General features: G+C 37.1%; 1 protein-coding gene across 5 annotated transcripts; it reads right to left on the reverse strand.

The window, feature by feature from the left end:
• Nucleotides 1-64: 64 nt before the first annotated feature.
• LOC125236515 (RUN and FYVE domain-containing protein 2-like) lies at nucleotides 65-18,329 on the reverse strand. Of its 5 annotated transcripts, none has more exons than XM_048143358.1 (14): nucleotides 18,130-18,329; nucleotides 14,636-14,814; nucleotides 14,378-14,496; nucleotides 13,879-14,086; nucleotides 13,488-13,666; nucleotides 13,024-13,160; nucleotides 10,896-10,954; nucleotides 10,501-10,626; nucleotides 10,128-10,268; nucleotides 8,762-8,859; nucleotides 5,238-5,379; nucleotides 4,317-4,391; nucleotides 3,646-3,879; nucleotides 65-3,024 (listed from the first exon to the last, which is right to left on the reverse strand). In XM_048143358.1, exons 1-14 carry the CDS (start codon nucleotides 18,284-18,286, stop codon nucleotides 2,899-2,901), a joined length of 1,980 nt encoding a protein of 659 aa, XP_047999315.1. In that variant the 5' UTR covers nucleotides 18,287-18,329; the 3' UTR covers nucleotides 65-2,898. The 5 variants fall into 5 exon arrangements, with proteins under 5 accessions (XP_047999315.1, XP_047999299.1, XP_047999307.1 ...); XM_048143342.1 differs by lacking the exon at nucleotides 18,130-18,329 and adding an exon at nucleotides 14,893-16,788; XM_048143350.1 differs by lacking the exon at nucleotides 18,130-18,329 and adding an exon at nucleotides 14,893-16,786 and having other exon boundaries at nucleotides 14,378-14,487.
• Nucleotides 18,330-18,623: the final 294 nt, after the last annotated feature.

Genomic DNA, 18,623 nt, shown 5'->3' on the forward strand with positions numbered 1-18,623 from the left:
GAATTGGTAAAGGGTGTCACACACGTGTTTTGTATAATCTTTATTTTTTTTTATAACTCGATAACCGTAAGAAGTTAAGACGCTAGTTTCTTAGAGAAATTAATTGTATTCGATCTAAAGAACCTTCCCTTAAAGTTAACGGAATTCAATAAAAACAAGGTGTATATGTATAAAGTGATATAAAATCAAAGATATTTGTATGTTTCATTCATTTTGTAATTCCATAATGTCAATCTGTTTATCAATAATATAGATATTTACAATATTAAACAACAATATATTTGACAAACATGGTTTCATATAAGCACCACATTAAAATAAGTAAATACAATTTTACATAATTAAAATATTTATAGTTAAAATGGAATTTGTTCTAGTTCATTTTTAACACATCGTCATCAAACTCATTGACTAAATTTCAAATATATTTGTATTAAAATACAATAAAGTAAATGTACATTGCACAAGCCCCACGCAATAAGCTTGATGAGAATCAGCGCAAGTGCCACATTTGGAGAATGTTGATTATATAATAATATACAATGATTGTTTACTATCGAGCGTGCACTGTACTTATTTGCTAAATACCATAAACGGTAAAAATATTTAACGCAAGGTAAGCCTCAAAATCCTCACATGCTGACAGACTTTTCATGCGAAAACAATAAAAATAATATATTCAGGGTTTCTGTTTGATCTTTTTTTAATAATCACTTATTCATTATTCAATTTTCATATTTAAAGTATATGTAATAATTATATTTACCCCTAGAATAATGATTCTTTCCCATTGGGTGTTTAAGGTTTATGTTTACAAAAACTAGCACAGATTGTCTATGAAAATATTGACTGTTCAGTACAAATCTCGAGCGCCTTTTGTGCCGGGCTCATTGAATCTCGGCGGCTTTCTGATTCAGTTGTAATGCGTAAGATGAGTCTAGTCTAGTAAGAGTGAGACGAGAAGGTAGGTATTACGACAGCCATAGCGCCAAATATACACATATTTATTTACTAGCTTTTGCCCGCGGCTTTGCTCGCGTTAGAAAGAGACAAAAAGTAGCCTATATCACTCTCCATCCCTTAAACTATCTCTACTTAAAAAAATCACGTCAATTCGTCGCTCCGTTTTGCCGTGAAAGACGGACAAACAAACAGACACACACACTTTCCCATTTAAAATATTAGTATGGAAGTATGGATATGGCAACTAAGGTGTGTTACGATATATTTGGCACTTTGGCTGTCACAATAGACTGAATTCTGAACGTATAGACTCATTATCTGCTTGCTTAGGGTATCTTAACAAGTCTGTACAGCCGGCATTATGAATTTACCAATAGTAAAGAAAACATTAATTAAAGTATTTGACTACTTGATCTAGCCACAATTTATGTTACAATATAAAATGTACCTACATAAAAACTATGAAATAATGACTTTTCATAATTATTTAAAAAGTTTTGTCAGATTGCATGCTTACATGAAACATATTTATTGTTTTTTTAAACAATTAATTCTTATTCATAGCCGTAGTAGACAATTATGTTTGTAACAAAAGTTATGACTAGTCTATATAAACGTTACTTAATTTATACGTATTCTAATCCCATAAGCCCAATAGAGGTTCCTCGAAAACACAACGCGACAGGAAACATGACGTTTCGACCGACCAACATAAGGTTAATTTTTGGGTACTTATTATCAGTTGTAAATAAGGCGTATAACCGGGGATGGTCAAAGGGGTCCCGTGATTTACGCAAAACAACTAGGAAAAGGACACTTACATGTAGTTGTAAGGTCGCGACCTTACATCTTTGTTCAAAGGCAAACGGATTCGGACTGAATAATATGGCGCACGCGAGTGTGTGAATGATTGGTTGAGTGAATGTGATGAATGGTGAGTGTATGAATGTTAAGGCGTTCACAGACGTGTGTATGAGGGTGTGTCTACACGTCTGGGTAGGGAGTTAAGGCTGTGCTACAGGCGCTTAATAAAACCAGTTTGAAATCGACTTTTTAACTACTTACAATGTGGTATCTTTTCTGTTGAAAACGTCACATCTAAAGTAATATTTTTGCATTAGTTTTGAGATATCACTAATTGGCTTAGCGGGTCAGTATTTGACTTTGTACTAGATCAAATCTAGCTACATTTTTTTAAATCGTTGGTACATTCGTAATGAACACTTGATTATGGACTTGATTTTTTTCACTGACCAAAGACTCCACAAATATTATACGTGCCAATATCACACTCATATACCCTGAAGTTATCTTACATTCGTTAGTTAGGCTCGCTGCTAGTAAGATTCTGTTTTTAGATGCTACCAAAAATTAAACCTCTTGTCACTTACTTGTACATACATATGCCACCGACGTCGGGTGTAGTGGCGCGATGTCTGACGGCTTAATAATGCCTTTTACCATTGTAAGTCGGTTTCTAATCAGTTGTACGAATTGATTAGTAACATAATTGAGCTATGGCTAGCTGACCTCCGCGTAACAGATACGCAAGGGCTTGATGCTACCAACCAAAGCGACGGAATTCAGCAACAACTCGATGTTACGAATTACGATTCAGTTACTAAGAGCGGTTTCGCACTACGTTCGATCCAAATACGATGCGAACCCGTGAACATAAACCAAGAGTCCATCGGTTATTTATTTGGTCAGTCCTACGAATTGAATATTACCCTAGTTGAGGTACCGCTACGTTAACCTAACCTCCGCGTAGCAGGCATCGCAGACTTGTACGGGCTTGTTGCTGCCGACTAAAGCAACGGACTTCAGCTAAAAATCATTAAATGAATGGCCAAGAAGTAGTTTCCCACAAAACCAAGAGTCCATTAGTTATTTGGTCAGCCCTACGAATTGAATAGTACCCTAGTTGAGCTATGGCTACGTTAACCTGACCTCGGCATAGCAGGCGTCGCAGACTCGTACCGGTTTCGTGTTTCCGACTAGAGCCACGGACTTGTCGCTGCAGGCGCTGCAGAATATGTGGCCACAGCGTCGGCAGTGGTGCTGGAAATAAAGAATAGTTGGAATTAGTTTTAGTGGTTCTGAGACATATGAATACAAATTTTAAAAAATCGAGAAAAAGGGCAGGTCACAGTGACAATTAAATTAGGGTCACAGACGCTCATAATACATAAAAGTCAAATAAAAGTCATGTCAAGTCATGTGAAATAAAAGTCAAGCAAGGCAAATCGAGCAAAAGGATTCTATTAACTAGTTTTGCTGCTCCCGAATGCACCCTAATAACATGAACCAGAACTACAAGCCACAAATTTTGCTGAAGACACATGATATTGATAATAAATGAACACACATGTTCCACCTAATCGAAAATGTTGGAAATGCTATGAGATTGGCTAAGTTGATTATGTGTTTGAGTGCTCTTGGGAGTCTTGGGCCACCTCGGTCTTGTTTAGAAGGAGAAACTATTCGCTACGGGCATTCACGGCTTAGCATTGCTATGGTAAATTTTATTATAAGATTTATAAGCGGTGGCTAGGGTGGCGGTGGTTGGTGGTGGCGGAGGCAAATGCTGACAAAACAGCTGTCAAACTTTGGTTTAAGAGAAAGACTCTTTAACTGTACGGTTATTTATGCAGTGCTAACACTAATAAAGGAGATACTTACTTTCCGCCTCGCTATCGTGAACTCTTTGGCGCACGCCGTGCAGACCGTGGCGTCTTTATCGCTGGTCCAGTTGGGCGTGTCATCGGTCGAGGCAGTCAAGGCTTCCTTCTCTAACAACTCGGCTAGCTGTAACTTGTTCTCGCTTAACGTCGCACCCACTTCTTCTAGAGTTTTCTGAGCTTCGCTGTATTGGGTTTTAAGGAGGTGCTGTTCTTCTTGTAGTGCTAGATATTTCTGGAAAGGACAATTATATCACTTATAACGAGACATCGTAACTTTTCTGTGAATTTCTGTGTAGCATGTTAGAAACACACGTGTTTTCTAGGTAGATGATTAATTAAGGGTCATTTTACTGTTATTAATCCGAACTAACTAACTAGGTATTCCTTTGACGCAACATTGCTGCACCAAAATTTTTTAAATATTGGTGGACACCTTACACTTGCTGGATAAGTTACGATGTCTGTTTATATCACTCAGAGGTAACATTGAAGTGCCGTTATCTTTGGTCTACTGAGGACCAGTTGGCTCATAAAAAGTGTACACAGTAGGTTAAATATCTACTAAAGTTAAAGATAGTCAAATAAAAGTTAAAATGATGTTCTCAGCTTTCGAAATCCATACAATAGTATGGTATTATAATTGTAGAATTAACTTAATAAAAAACTCACCTGTCCAATAGATTTGAGAGATTCTACTTCTTGTGTCAACATTGATATTTTGTCTCGGTCACGTATCATAGATTCCTGTAATAAAAAAAAAAAACATAGGTATTTCATACCAGGTGCATAAAATATCGTCTTCAACTTCTTCTTCTTCTTCTTTGTCCTCGCCTTTTCCCGTTACGCGGGGTCGGCTTTCCCAATCTTGAGGCGCCATGAATTTCGCTGATGAGCGTCGTCACTAGTCAGGCCCAACTCCTTCATGTCTCTTTGGACGTTTGTCATCCAGGCAGTTGAAGGCCTGCCCCTCCCTTTTTTTGGATTAGCCATGGAAAGGCACTTCTTTACGACGTGATTTTCGGGTCTTCGCGTAACGTGTCCAAACCACCTCAGTCTGGATTCTTTAATTTTCTCTGCAATAGGTGCCACCTTGAAACTGCCTCGTATGTGCTGGTTGCGTACTTTATCTTTAAGGGTTACGCCTCCTGCCCAACGCAGCATACGCATTTCGGTAGTGTGTAGTTTCTGCTCATGTATTTTCAACGTTGCCCAGGTTTCACTACCGTAGAGTAAAGCTGGTCTCACGGCGGTTTTATACACCTTACCTTTAGTTTTTATCGGCATTTTAGGGTCACATAGGACTCCTGTAAAATATCGTCTTCAACATTTTGAAATAATAACTTCTTATCCATAAACTTGGTACTATGCCGTATTCGCGAATTTAACTTTTTTCGCGATTTTAACTCGGTATCAACCATCAACTTTAAGAATATTGGCAACTGTTAACTCTTTGACCGCCAAAAACATGCACAGACGTGAAGTTAATACCTACATTCACCATGGCTGACTACGGTATATTTTATGTAGGCGGCGAGGCGGTCATAGAGTTGAATATTTACTGAACTGTGATATATAAGTTATTGTATGTACCTGTAGCGAAGTCCTCCACTCGCGTTCTATCCTGAGATCTCCTTCGGCGGTGACCGCTCTCGTCTCCGCGGCCGCAGTCTTCTGCCCCAGCGACCGCGCGCTCTCTTCCAAACTCGTCCTAACAGCCTTGTCTTCCTTTAACCTGCAAGGGTATCTTATAGTCAGTGGTTTGATGGCTAACGCAAAAAAAACCTTTGGTTTAAAAAATGGCTAGAGTGTCTGTACTTGCCAATAAAATTAGTCGAACGAAGTGGTATACGGTAAGCCGTCCATTTAATTTTTTTAAATCTTCTGTTCCTCACTTATCTACGATATCCCTTTAAAGCTTATTTCTTCTAGCATTTCGACAGATTAAAGAATTTAACCAAAAAGAGTAGAAATGTAGCAATTTTTTTATCATAGCAACACTTACTGTTCTCATACAAAAGTCCCACAATAATTGCCACAGTAAAACAGTACATTTTACATAGACGGTGGCGCCCCTATTAATTTCTACTCTATTTTTCCAGGCTGTAGGGTTCTAGCTAAAATACGCTAGTCTCGTTCTAGTTAAGTGAGATATACCTAACTTAACTATAACCCTAAAAGGCTCAACAGTCGCAGTTCGTGATTGTAGGTACCCTGCAATAATTTTAGGAAGCTATCTAGCACGCTTATGTATAAGCAACTGACCGATAGAGCTAAGTTTATGGGTTCTAATATTATACGCAACGCTAGAAAAAAATGTAGAATGTTTATACTTACACTAACCATGAGCTTAATAAAAGTTCTCGATATATCTTATAGAGGTATGTATTTACAGTGAGCTACAAAGTGCATGGCGAATTTATTAATGAATTCATTCATGATTTCTCCATGCAATTTTACAGCTCACTGGACCTAATGCTTATTTATGGCATACGAGGGGAGGTACATATATTCGCGGAATGAAGTACAAGGAAGTAAAAAAATACAAAACCTCTTTGCTCGTTTGGTATGGGAATTCTTTAACAAAAAAAAAATATAAATGTCAATTCCAAACTGTCATTTGTTTTAAAGATTTCGCCTTTCAAACAAATTATTTCGGAATAAACTTGCGACTATGGAGCAAATTGACTATCGTGCCGTGATAAAATTTCTAACGAAGCAAGGAAAACATCCGCAACTTATAATGGTTGAAATGAAAGACGTCTACGGGGATCAGTGCCCTGCTAAAACCATGATTTACAAATGGCATGGCCTCTTCAAACATGGCCGAGAGTCAATTGAAGACGACCCTCGCCCAGGACGGCCAATTGAAGCCACATCGTCGGAAATCATTCAAAAAGTTGAAAAACTCGTACTAGAAGACGCTCGACTCAAAAAGAAACAATTAGCTGCATTAGTTGGTGTATCAGATAAAACAATTTTGAGGATCCTGCATGACCATCTTGGCATGACAAAAGTGAGTGCTAGGTGGGTACCAAGAATGCTCAAACCGCAGCAGATGCAACAACGAGTTGTGAGGCATGTTGCGACTGCTGCTCTTAACAGGTGCGGCTTCGAATCGCTGGTCCACCCACCCTACAGCCCGGATCTGGCCCCCAGCGATTATTATTTGTTCCCAAGTTTAAAAAAAGAACTGCGAGGAAAAAAAATTCGTGACGCAATTTCAGCTCATTTTGAGGGCAAAGATAACAAATATTTTTTTGACGGTTTACATAAATTAATTAGTCGATCTGATAAATGTATTTAACTCGAAGGTAATTATATAGAAAAGGAAAAATACTTATGTTGTTTTATTTAATTTGCAAATACTTCATTCCGCGAACATTTGTACCTCCCCTCGTATGTATAAGTAGGTACAATACTTCTTCTTTTTTTTAGTACCTAAACGTGAGAGATGTAAAAATATCTTTGACACGTTCTACTGCACTTTCAATTCCTTTGGAACTCGGTGGATAGACCAATTTATTTGTCTTGTGAGGCTTCTCGCCCGAGGTGACTATGCCAATTTCTCCTCATGTTTGCAGGCATGAATTAGGTTTCCACTGAAGTAATTGAACTGACATGTTTGCACGAGTTGCTGAAGATATACTTTCCAGCAATAAAAGTGTTGTTTATGATATCCCGATAGTACATTGTGTATAGGTATTTCATACAATACAACTATTATTTTGTGTAAGTTAATCGAATTATATATAACTATTATATTACAACAGGTTTCTCGCTCGTTTTAATTGTTCGATCAAAATCTATATTTGGTTATAGCAATATTTTATTTCATAGTCGTATAAAGTAAACAGTGCACTATGATTATGATTAATAATCATTATAATAAATTATGTGTAATGAATGTTTGATGTTTATAATATTAATGATGTCAGTAGATAATCCAACAAAAATGCAACATAAACAACATTAATTCTAAAAACAATACTGGAAAAGATTGTTAGAAATTTAATTTGTAATTCTAATTCTTAACCCGAAGAGTAGGGACTGTCACTCAAAACGCATGCAAACACAAAAGGTAGTGGCAAACCTACACAATTAACATAAAAAACAAGCAAGTACTGTGGTATTCAATAAAATACGGTATGCGACTGAATATGCTTTATTATAAATATAATTTTACATAGCTAGTATCTCGGAATTACAAAACTATGAATAGGAATCTCAACTTCTATCACTGGATCCCTTCACATTTGCTTAAGAATATCAAGCATTTTGATCACGTTACATTATAATTAGTAAGTGCTAAATATAATTGAGTTTTAATAGTTTATTAATTCAACCGAATGAGATCAAACCATCCCTACGATTAATAGCTCGTCGATTTAGCAACTTTAGCAAGATACAACTATGTATATAGTGAATTTTACAAAATAATTTTAGTATTCTACGTCATGTTTAATAATGCCACTATAATTTTATTGTACGTCTAACAATTTTGTTAATTTCGTATAAAATAATATTACATACTCAAATATAATTTAACGAATTAGTGGATTCTGCTAAACACATCATAAAATTATTTCAAATAATCAAACTTAATACAAATAACTTAACATGTCTCAATGAAATATAACAACCAGATCTTATAATCACAGCAACGAGAAGCTAAAGCAATAGCACGGCCTCCGTATAAAAACCCTTACAGTCCAATCCAGTTACATAGTCGAAAAATATACAATCTAAACATTGTTCACAATTGTGGGGGTTTGCCAATACCGAGCGGGTTGAAACAACTACCTACGACGCTAGTCCACCTCACGCAAGCTGTGCATTGCAGCACACCTAAGTGCTTCCAATATTGATATGTCAAGCGTTACATACATGAATAGTACAATGGATAGCGTACGTCTAGGCACTCTTATCGGCGGAAGGCTGGCCGGCCGCGGACGAGAAACAACGAAGGCGTCTCCATAGCAACGCCTGCAGGTCACCTCGTATTAGTTATATTATAGCACTCGTCTGTGACCTCGCGGAGTCGAGCGGTGTCTAGTCCGCCGCGGACCGCCACCTCCGCCGCCTGTTGCAGTCATAGTAAAAAGTTTGGAACCTACTTCTCATCAAGCTGATGTATCGTGCTGCCCATTGATTCAGTCTTTGCTTCCAATTTGGCTATTAGCTCTGTTTTATGTTTCAAGGAACTTTCACATTCCTAAAACAAGGCCAATAAAATTTAGCTGCATGATAATAACAGTTCACAGTGCGACCGAAATTGTTAGTAAAAAGCGGAAATATACAGTCTAAGCAAGACATATCATGATTGTTTTGAGATGTTAGTATTTGCTGTTTAAACGTTGAACATACTATAATTTATAACCGTTAGTAAATATATATATCGTAAGAAATGTTAGTACATTGCTATGGTGATATTGTTAGGAAATACCACCTCAACTCAATGAAACTTTTACAATGTACGAGCTCAGCGTAACCAGAACGATAATTTGTACAATAACATTTTAGGAGATAAATAGTTAATAGGAATGATTAAAGCTACTCTCTTATTTGGGCAACAGTTTTATCTTTGCTAGTAGTTCGTCTGAACGGTGGTATTTCCTGGAGGTTCAGTTTTTTATTCGGCGGGCCTTCGTCCTTGGACTTCGAGCTCTTTTGACCTAAGTGATCAGTTTTGAGTTTCTCTAACTTTTCGCCTAGATTGGCCTCGTTAGTAGTGGGAGATCTGAGCGCTTTGACCAGGTCGTGGTCGGGTCCTAGGAAGTGGTTATATTTCTCAATGTTGCTGAGTATTTTGCCGATTTGCTCGGCCTTGTCTTGCAGCCTGGCCACGATTTCGCCCTTCTGCGTCAGTTCCATCTCGCACTCCTTCCGTGCGACAACGCGGCATAGATAAATACACCATTTTATTAGTATAAGGTGAGTATATATATGCTATAGGTATGGTAAATTATACATATATAAATAATAGAAATCTAGATACATATGTCAAATATATTATGTACATTGAAAAAGTAGATATACAAGTCAAACGAAGATTAGAAAACAGGTCTTTAAATTAGCATAATGAAGATGATATCAAACGTTTAACTAATTGAATAAGTATTAGTCAATAAGCTAAAGAGAACGCATGGGCGGCAGACATGCATCTTGCACCCACGCTCAACGAGCGGCCTTCGTGAGCTCTTATCTGCCATTGTTACTTGTGCGAACTCTGGAAGCGCTCGGCGCCAAACATAATGAGGAGAGAGCTATAGACGACCATTTAGAGGTCAATGTTAGTGATCGGTGATTTCTACTGTGAATGGCCTCTACAGTTTATTGATTAATGACTAATTACCACGAAATAATAGTTAACCATAATGGGTTATGTTAAGTCATGGCGTTTCATAGATTATCACAATAAGTAATTATACTAATTAAGCTCATGCATTATAATTTTAATTTTAGTGTTTCAAGATGGCTCACCTGTAATTTTTTGTACATTTCCAAATTGATTAATTTAATGTCATCAAGTTGTCGTCGAAGAGATACTATTGTGTCTTGTTTATCATGAATGTCTTTTTCTAATAATTTCATAGCTACCTCCATCTCAGCTTTTAATGAAATCTGTAAAACAAAATGATCGTATTAAGTGATTAGCGGTTTAAATTAAAATATATAATTGGATATTATTATATCATCATCATATCAGCCTTTTATCGCCCACTGCTGAGCATAAGCCTCTCTTCTAGTACGCCGTACTATTATATACATTAAGTATATGTACATAATTATTTTTAAAATCGGGACTTAATTATGTGTAATAATCGTGAAAGTTTAAATAAGTATATGTACATACCTGTAAATCCAGTTCTCTTTGCAGCTCTACATTTTTCTTCCTTTCTTCCTCGAGCACTCGACTTACTTCACTATCTTTTTCGTTCTTACTCTTATCAGATGTGACACTCTTAACACTGCGTTTTTCCTGAAAAATTGACATCATGCATTGTTTACTTTTTATTCTTTGTTCTTGTATTGACTTTCTTAGAGATGTTGATTAAATCAACAGTTCATTCAGTAGTTAATGTTTATGTGAGTGCTGATTGTATGCATACTATAAACAACAATCATAATTACGAAAGACAACGTTTTGCTACGTCGTAATGACATCACCAAACCACTTGTTTACATTTTGTTTAAGTTGAATTTTAAGCATTAAAACATACATATTTCGCAACATTTAGCCATCCTTACCTCTTCATCCGACTGCAGCTCAGTTACTTTCATCCTACTATCTTTAGTGATGTCTTGACCTGGACAAAAAGAGCACGTGTTAAAGCGCGGCACATAAATAAACACACTTCCAATAAGTCACAAAAAGTCTAAAAGCGGTCACAAAAAAGCACTAATCTATTATTAGGTAACTCACAAGACCTCGTCCAAAAGGTCGGACGCGTTTGAGTTTTTGCCGTAGTATTTCCCATTTAACATGAGCGATAGAGCATAACGGGACGAGCGCAGAATTGACGGATATCAAAATACGTGCGACAACACCAGCATACTAATGCCGACTAAACAGCGTGACTCATGGGAAGTGTTAGACGGCAAGGTGTCTTATCTACTGTCCTTTATTCGTTTATTGTTATTCGCATCGTGGTTTTGATACGCGCGGGCTCATTAGTGAAGAGTCCGCTCGATAGTCACGCGAATTCGAGGAATAATTAAACTATACAGAAATTACCTAACGCTAATTTACACACACGACACATTGACAACCCGACGAGTTTGCTAGAGTGTAACAATGCATAGGTACTTAATTAACAACTTAATGACGTGGGGCATAAAAATGCAAGGCTAACGAAAATTACTGAGAATTGAGAAGTACCTACAGCAATTTTTTTTATTAAAAACCGGCCAAGTGCGAGTCGGGCTCGCGCACAAAGGGTTCCGTAGCAGCAAACCAAAATTACAGTTAAATCAACCTATCTCAAAAACTATAAGAGATACTTTGATCAAACCAAAAATCGTTGAAAGAGTTAATTAGCATGCATCACCTCTATTTTTTTTAGAATTTTATACCCCGTAGTTATAAAAATAGAGGGGGGGGGGACATACTTTTTACGACTTTGAGAGCTGATATCTCAAAAACCGTTCACTTTAAGAAAAATGTTTTTTAGAAAACTTTATATCATTTTAAAAGACCTTTCCATTGATACCCCACACGGGTATGTACATCGAAAAAAAAATTTTCATCCCTCAGTTACATGTATGGGGGCCCCACCCCCAATTCTTTTTTTTACTATTTAGTGTCATAATTTTGTAGCGGTTCATACAACACATATTCCCATCAAATTTCATCACTGTAGTACTTATAGTTTCCGAGTAAATCGGCTGTGACAGACGGACAGACGGACAGACGGACAGACGGACAGACGGACATGACGAAACTATAAGGGTTCCGTTTTTGCCATTTTGGCTACGGAACCCTAAAAATACTAATTAGTTTCATGCTACGAAGCCTTCAAGTCCGCAGCCTACAGCTGACCATAATAACTTCTTCCCAACCGTTTAAGTTTAAAAAAGTAGGTTTGAAGAACCCCATTTCCTCGTTCTAAATATGAATTTCGTCGTCAGTGAACAGTCGACTATATTTATAGTTTATACTAGTGGTTCTGCTGTAGACATTTAAGCTAAAATCTAAAAACTACTAACTATCCTTTTAAACTGAAATAGATACCATGCCATACACCAAAGAAAAAAGTACCTATTAATAAGTAAGTACCTACTGGCAGGTGTTTTCGCATAACTTGCGTTCCGCGAGTCCATACTCCATTCTAGATTACAATTACTAAATTACAGTCCAAATATACGGGACAAGGCGTTTGAGGGATTAAGTCATCAACAGCGCTGCCTACATTATGCGTAAATTATATTTTTTCTGAAGATTGGCACTAGGTACCTACATTAAAATTACATATTATTATTCATATATTTCACAAAGCTGAATGTGGATGTGGAGTAAGTAATCCTTGACCGTACATGTGTCGTGATTCTGTCAGCGAATTTTGTCACAACAAATAAAATGTCTACTTTATACGTATGGGGACTATTCGCATGCACTCTACGTACCTACGTTTTATTGCGACTACAAGGTGCGTACGCATGCAGTATTTGAAGGACAGTTCTAATTTGCATAATTATCGTCATGAGACACAAGTGACACAGCAACACTAAGTACATATTTAGGGCTCTTTTACACGGTACGAGAAGTTTTTTACGTTACGGTATTTGACTGGTCTGATGAATTGTATGTAATCTCAACAGTCCGCAACCACTTGCGAGTTCGCGCTCCGTGTAAATGAGTCTTTATTAACGGACTTACCCAATGCATGTTTCAGTTGATTATTCTCCTCGACCAGGGTGATCATTGTGTTTTTGGCGATCGCCAAGTCTTCCTTCATTAAGGCGTTCGTTGTAGTCAGACCTTCAACTTTGGCCTGCAGATTAGCTACCGTTGCGCTAAAATGTATTCAAACCATTATTATCTACTTAGGTACTTATCACTATCAGTAAACAATGTACGTATTGAAGTCTTATCACAGAAAAAAAAATATTTAGCATGTATCTGTATCATAAAAATGCAGATAGATGCAGAATAAATCAACTTTCATCGCCCATGTGTTTTTGTGAATTTTAAACCAACGATGCGGGCGAGGCAAATCAACCTCCTATATCCGCCAGTTTAGCTACGCAACAATTAAACAATGCCGTAAATGCACATATATGAGAGTTAAAAGTTATAAACTACTCTAAGTGCTAGTATAAGATCTGAGGAAAATAACTCACTTGAGATGCCGATTGAGTTCTTCAATGTAGTTCTTTTGATCTAACATGGTGTTGATGTGCCGCTGCTTCGGCTCCGTGTTGGCGTTATTGGTGGTGGTAGTTAGGTCGGTGGAGGAGTTGCTGCCTCGGAGGTATAGTGAGAAATCGATCACGCCTTGCTGGCTGTCCAGATCTTCCTCCTAAAACAAGGTATGATTCTTTAACAAGGGCTAGTCCGGCGCGGCGTGGTGTTCTAGGTACTCACACAGTTTACTCTTAGCGAGTAAATATATTTGCCCAGTGAGATGAAGCGAGAAGGCGGATCGAAATACTCTTCGGTCATCATAGTGTTCCAGTAACCTTGTGTAGTCGACTACCTAAGAGCAACCCCTAAATCTAATTGCCTTAGTACCTTGACACACAGATTGCAGTCGACAACGTTGAGGCCGACGAGCAGTCCCGTGATGATCACAGCCTCATCGTTTAGCATGAGAGCATGCGGCTCGAAGTACTCCTCCAGCGTGTCCTCTCGATGCTCCAGCAAGAGTCGCATGTAGTCCGCGAGGCGTTTCTGCATCAGCGCGAGCCTGAGCCACGCGCGCGCACGGCCCATTGCAGTTCTAACAATAAATAACACATTTTATGCTACGTATGTACTTGTAACACACTTGATGGACTCGTCTATCAACAATAATAATCTATTGACAAAGGCGATGTATTTGATGGACGTAAGCACCCGCAAGAGTCGTATGAAGACAGGAAGTCGTTGGAAAGAAAGTATAATATTTTGAATTACGTTGTCCGGATATTTGTATAAAGTTAAAAATAATGTTATGCATACTGTGTTTGTTATTTTTTCAGAAGTCAACTGTAAATGGTGTGTAAGTTGCGTTACGAAGTGTGTAACATACTTGACGGTTGGAAGATCTCGGACACTGGCGGTAATATCGGCTGCTTCTGGCGAGTATTTTTCAACCATCTGAAGAATATCCCACAGCTCCTTTTTAGGACCAAGAAGACCCTGCAAATGCTGTTTAAATTAAAAGCAATCCATTTGATGCCGAACAACTATCAGATTAACTTTACATAAATTTACAGGTAAATATCTTTATTTTATAACAAGGCAAAGGCAAGAAGAAGTTTTTATTATGACCTTTCGTATAAAATACCTTTTTAGGTTTAAGTCCATGACGCATGACATGTTCGAGGACGATGAAGAAGTGGTGCAGCGGAAGATGGTCGCTGTCCAGCATCCGTCCATATCGCAGCGATTGTTCGATTAGCTCCTTAACGATCAACTTGGAGATATTCACCAGATTGCTGCGCTCTATGACTACGGGGTCACGTGCTACAAGGAAAACATAGTATGTAACAATTGGATAACACAAACGTAACCTGACGAAACTAAATGCGTCACGTTTGTTACCCATTAAAGAATGCATCGGATCGTCGGGCGAGGTGATAACGCCGGGCTCAGCAGGCTTTATATAGGAATCCTGCATTTCCATGTCTTGCAGTTCTTTTAGACAGAGCCACTCTCCGTCGACCGAGACGCGGAAGTTGCAGAGGTAGATGGTGTCCTGCGCTCCGGCCATGTCGTCTCCGCTCCCGTCGCCCTGGTTGATGCTGGAGGGAACGCCCAGCTCAGGCAGGGGGTGCCCGTGGACCGCGGTCAACGAACGCATAATAAAGCGGCAAATAAACTTTCAAGCGAAACAACGAACACGCGAAGGTGAATCTCGAATCAATCCATCGAATACATTTCACTATGTAAAGCTCTCAATCTCCACAAGTTAGTGTAATATAAGTTAATTTCGAATTATTTGCTAAATTTGCAATTTGCGTCTTAGTTTTCACGATGCCGGATAACTTTTCCACCGAATTGGGAACAAACAATATTGATTTCCCACAGCATGACTACCTCCAACATAGAGCAGGCAAAAAATCAATACTCGCCACTGGTGCTGCCATCTTTGAGGAAAGTTGAGTAACATGTTGCATGTGAACTGCCCAAGTGTTTCTGACATAAATACAATACAGTTCTCTTATAATGAGATAGATGTAGTAAAAAAAAATACAATAAGTAAGTAACACATAAAATTATCTCAGATTTACCTTAAATAGGTACCTACTTTGTGGCTTGTACTTTCAACAAATTATAATACTTTATAATACTTAACTTTTTGTTGAAAACTATTGTGATAGCAAACTAGAATATGCCCACCTTGATGGTAAGCAGTAACTATAGCCTATGGACTTTTGCTCCAGAGTACCATGAGCACAAAACTATGAATGCCTTCAAAATAATGTTTTTTGGCTTTTGGTAGTGTAGTGTTTTGGTTAACTTTTACCTATAGGCACTGTAAATTGTTAGTTACAGAACGTAATATTATAAATAAAGCTTGAATATCCAAACATGTTCATCACCATGCTTACATACTTGATGTGGCAAATCATGCTCCCTACGACAGTTCCTCCAAAACTCTTTTTGGTATACTTGTGAGTGTGTTTAGTAAAACGTCCCACTTTGTCGGTTATCATTAAGGCGAGATTAAATTGTATATTTATATGAATTAACTGGCAAAGCGGCTTTATAGCCATTGACAAAGTGGGTCGTTTTCCCATGCACACTCACATTTAAACATTAACTGAAGAAAAAGATTTTTCTCATATTTTATATTAAATTGTTATATTCCCAAATAAGCAAAAATAACAGCAAACTTATTTACATTTTTCTCTGTACTTGTAGTGAGACAATATTAATTGCCAATTTAATAGTGCCATAAACTATATATTTATTTTAAGTAGTCCTTCTATTCTGCAGGAAAACAAGAAGATATGGGGAGAGAAGTGTGGGAGGGCCGCCAGGACAGTAACCTGCAGCTCCAACTCCAGGGAATGGGACTAATTGAACACACCATGTGATCAATACCACGCCGGTTTAAGGCTAGGTGTTCCTGCACTACATTTACACATTTAATGTGGCATAAAAGCTTGATTTTTCTTGAACCTTCAATTCCTTAACTTGTATCCCTAACTAAACGGTTTCAACTGATAGATGGACAAACAATGTAGTAATTGCATAAGTGAGAGTATTGATCTGCATTCAAAACTCAATCATGGAAATCATTTTTCAGTTTTAAATTTAATCCTATAAGACCCACATTTTTCCCTTTTTCAGTTGAAATTGATAAAGGTTGTCTCTAAAATACTTATTTTTATGTGCTAAGACCAAGTTTGATATGAGAAAGGGTGTGGGAAATAGCTATAAGTTAAATTTATGAAACTTAGGTAATAGGCTACTAGACTCGTATCGAATTTAGCACCTCAAGTTATTGTTTTCTGTAGTATTTGACTTAAGAAATCAATATTTATAGATTGCGGGCATTAAAAGTGCGTGATGACTGCGTATTTTTAATTAAATATGTGTGTATGTTTTTTTTAAATTATGGACTCCGAAAACGGTGTTGGCCAATGGAGTGACGTCACATAATTCAGATCAACTATGGAAATTAGAGGTAGTAATCTGATCTCCATAGAAGCAACCTCTATTGTATTAAAATTCATAGTGGTTGACGGGTGTGACAATGTGAAATATTTTTTTCTAAATATACTGACGTCATGTCATAGATATTCTATAGATTAATATGGCTGATGTTGTTTTTGCCTGATCATGTAAAAGTAAACTTTAAATAATTTTTTTGCAGGTTTTTGAGTCGTAATAAAATATGGTACTATTTTTTTTGGTTCAATTAGACAGTAATTAATAATATAAGACATACTTTGAAAAAGGGTCAAGCAGCCTATTATGAAGCATTCCTATCATATCTAACAAGCAGCATTTCTAATGTATTCTTATTTAATGTCCCACTACTGTGCCTACCTCCCATGTACCTTCCATTCAACCTTTAACCTCCCATTTATACTTTCTCACTAATTTGAAGGGAATTCAAATTACACGCTATTTGGTCTATTTGCAATAAAAAAACAAGTTTAGTTTGATGCTGGTAAATACCAGTTAATTTGTAAACCAAATGTTGTATGTATGTATGTACGTATGAAAACACTTTATTGTACATAAGACAAGTTAGGACAAAGAAATACACTATAGTTATGGTGTACAAAGGCGAAATTATTTCTATAAGGGATCTCGTCCAGTCAACCTTTGAGCGAATTGAGAGGAAAAACTAATTAAAACATGATAGACAAACGAACACTATGTACAGAAAAGAAAAAATATAGTTCAATTATTATTACCCCAGTAATAATTAGAACCTGCAGCCTATTATACCAATATATACAAATACATAAATATATATACCTATATATTTAAATATATATATATGTCGTAGTTGTTCAATGTATCCAAAATATCTCAATCTATAACTACTGGTATATAGTACAAATATAGATAGACGATAAAATATCAGGCCGTCTCTATCGCACTTACAAATAGTGCGATAGGGATGGCCTGCTATTTTATCGTCTATCGCGCGACCATGCTTCCCGTGCTGCTCACTGTTTACGAAATTCATCAAGCATACTGATCACTTACCTACATATAATGAAACAGAGTAATTTTATCAACTGTTGTCTATTCATATTATTCACGTACACGTCATAGGTAATTTGCTTATATATACAAAATAAGAGGTGTACTTACATTTTGCACTGAAAAAATAAGATCTTTCGGGTCTGGATAAGAGTAAGTCCGGCCATTTGTCTTCTCTTGAAGATGTTACCGATGGAGATCTCTCGAATGACGGCTCCTTTACGGACGCCGTTGATAATTCTGATCTCTGATCTTTAGAGGAGGCCATTATTACACATGAATATTAAAAAACATTTCGATTACGAGGATTACGAAAATGTAAATTCAACTCATAACAAAAAGTTTATTTTTACGTTTGCATTATATAACGTTCCGTTTTGATCCTAATACAATCACTTGATGGAAAATAATTACTATTCTTATTATAAGTTTCACTTCATAACATATCCATAAGGAATAAATATAATTTACTTACTTAGCCGTTATATGAATACAAGTGGTAAATATTTTGAAAAAAATATAAAGCTAAAAATCTTTTAAAATTTCCACAATACGGTAGCTATATGGAACGGAGCATACTTCAGACGTACATATTGTCCACACGC

This window comes from Leguminivora glycinivorella, chromosome 2, assembly GCF_023078275.1.
Source record: "Leguminivora glycinivorella isolate SPB_JAAS2020 chromosome 2, LegGlyc_1.1, whole genome shotgun sequence".
Classification (NCBI taxonomy): Eukaryota; Metazoa; Arthropoda; class Insecta; order Lepidoptera; family Tortricidae; genus Leguminivora; species Leguminivora glycinivorella.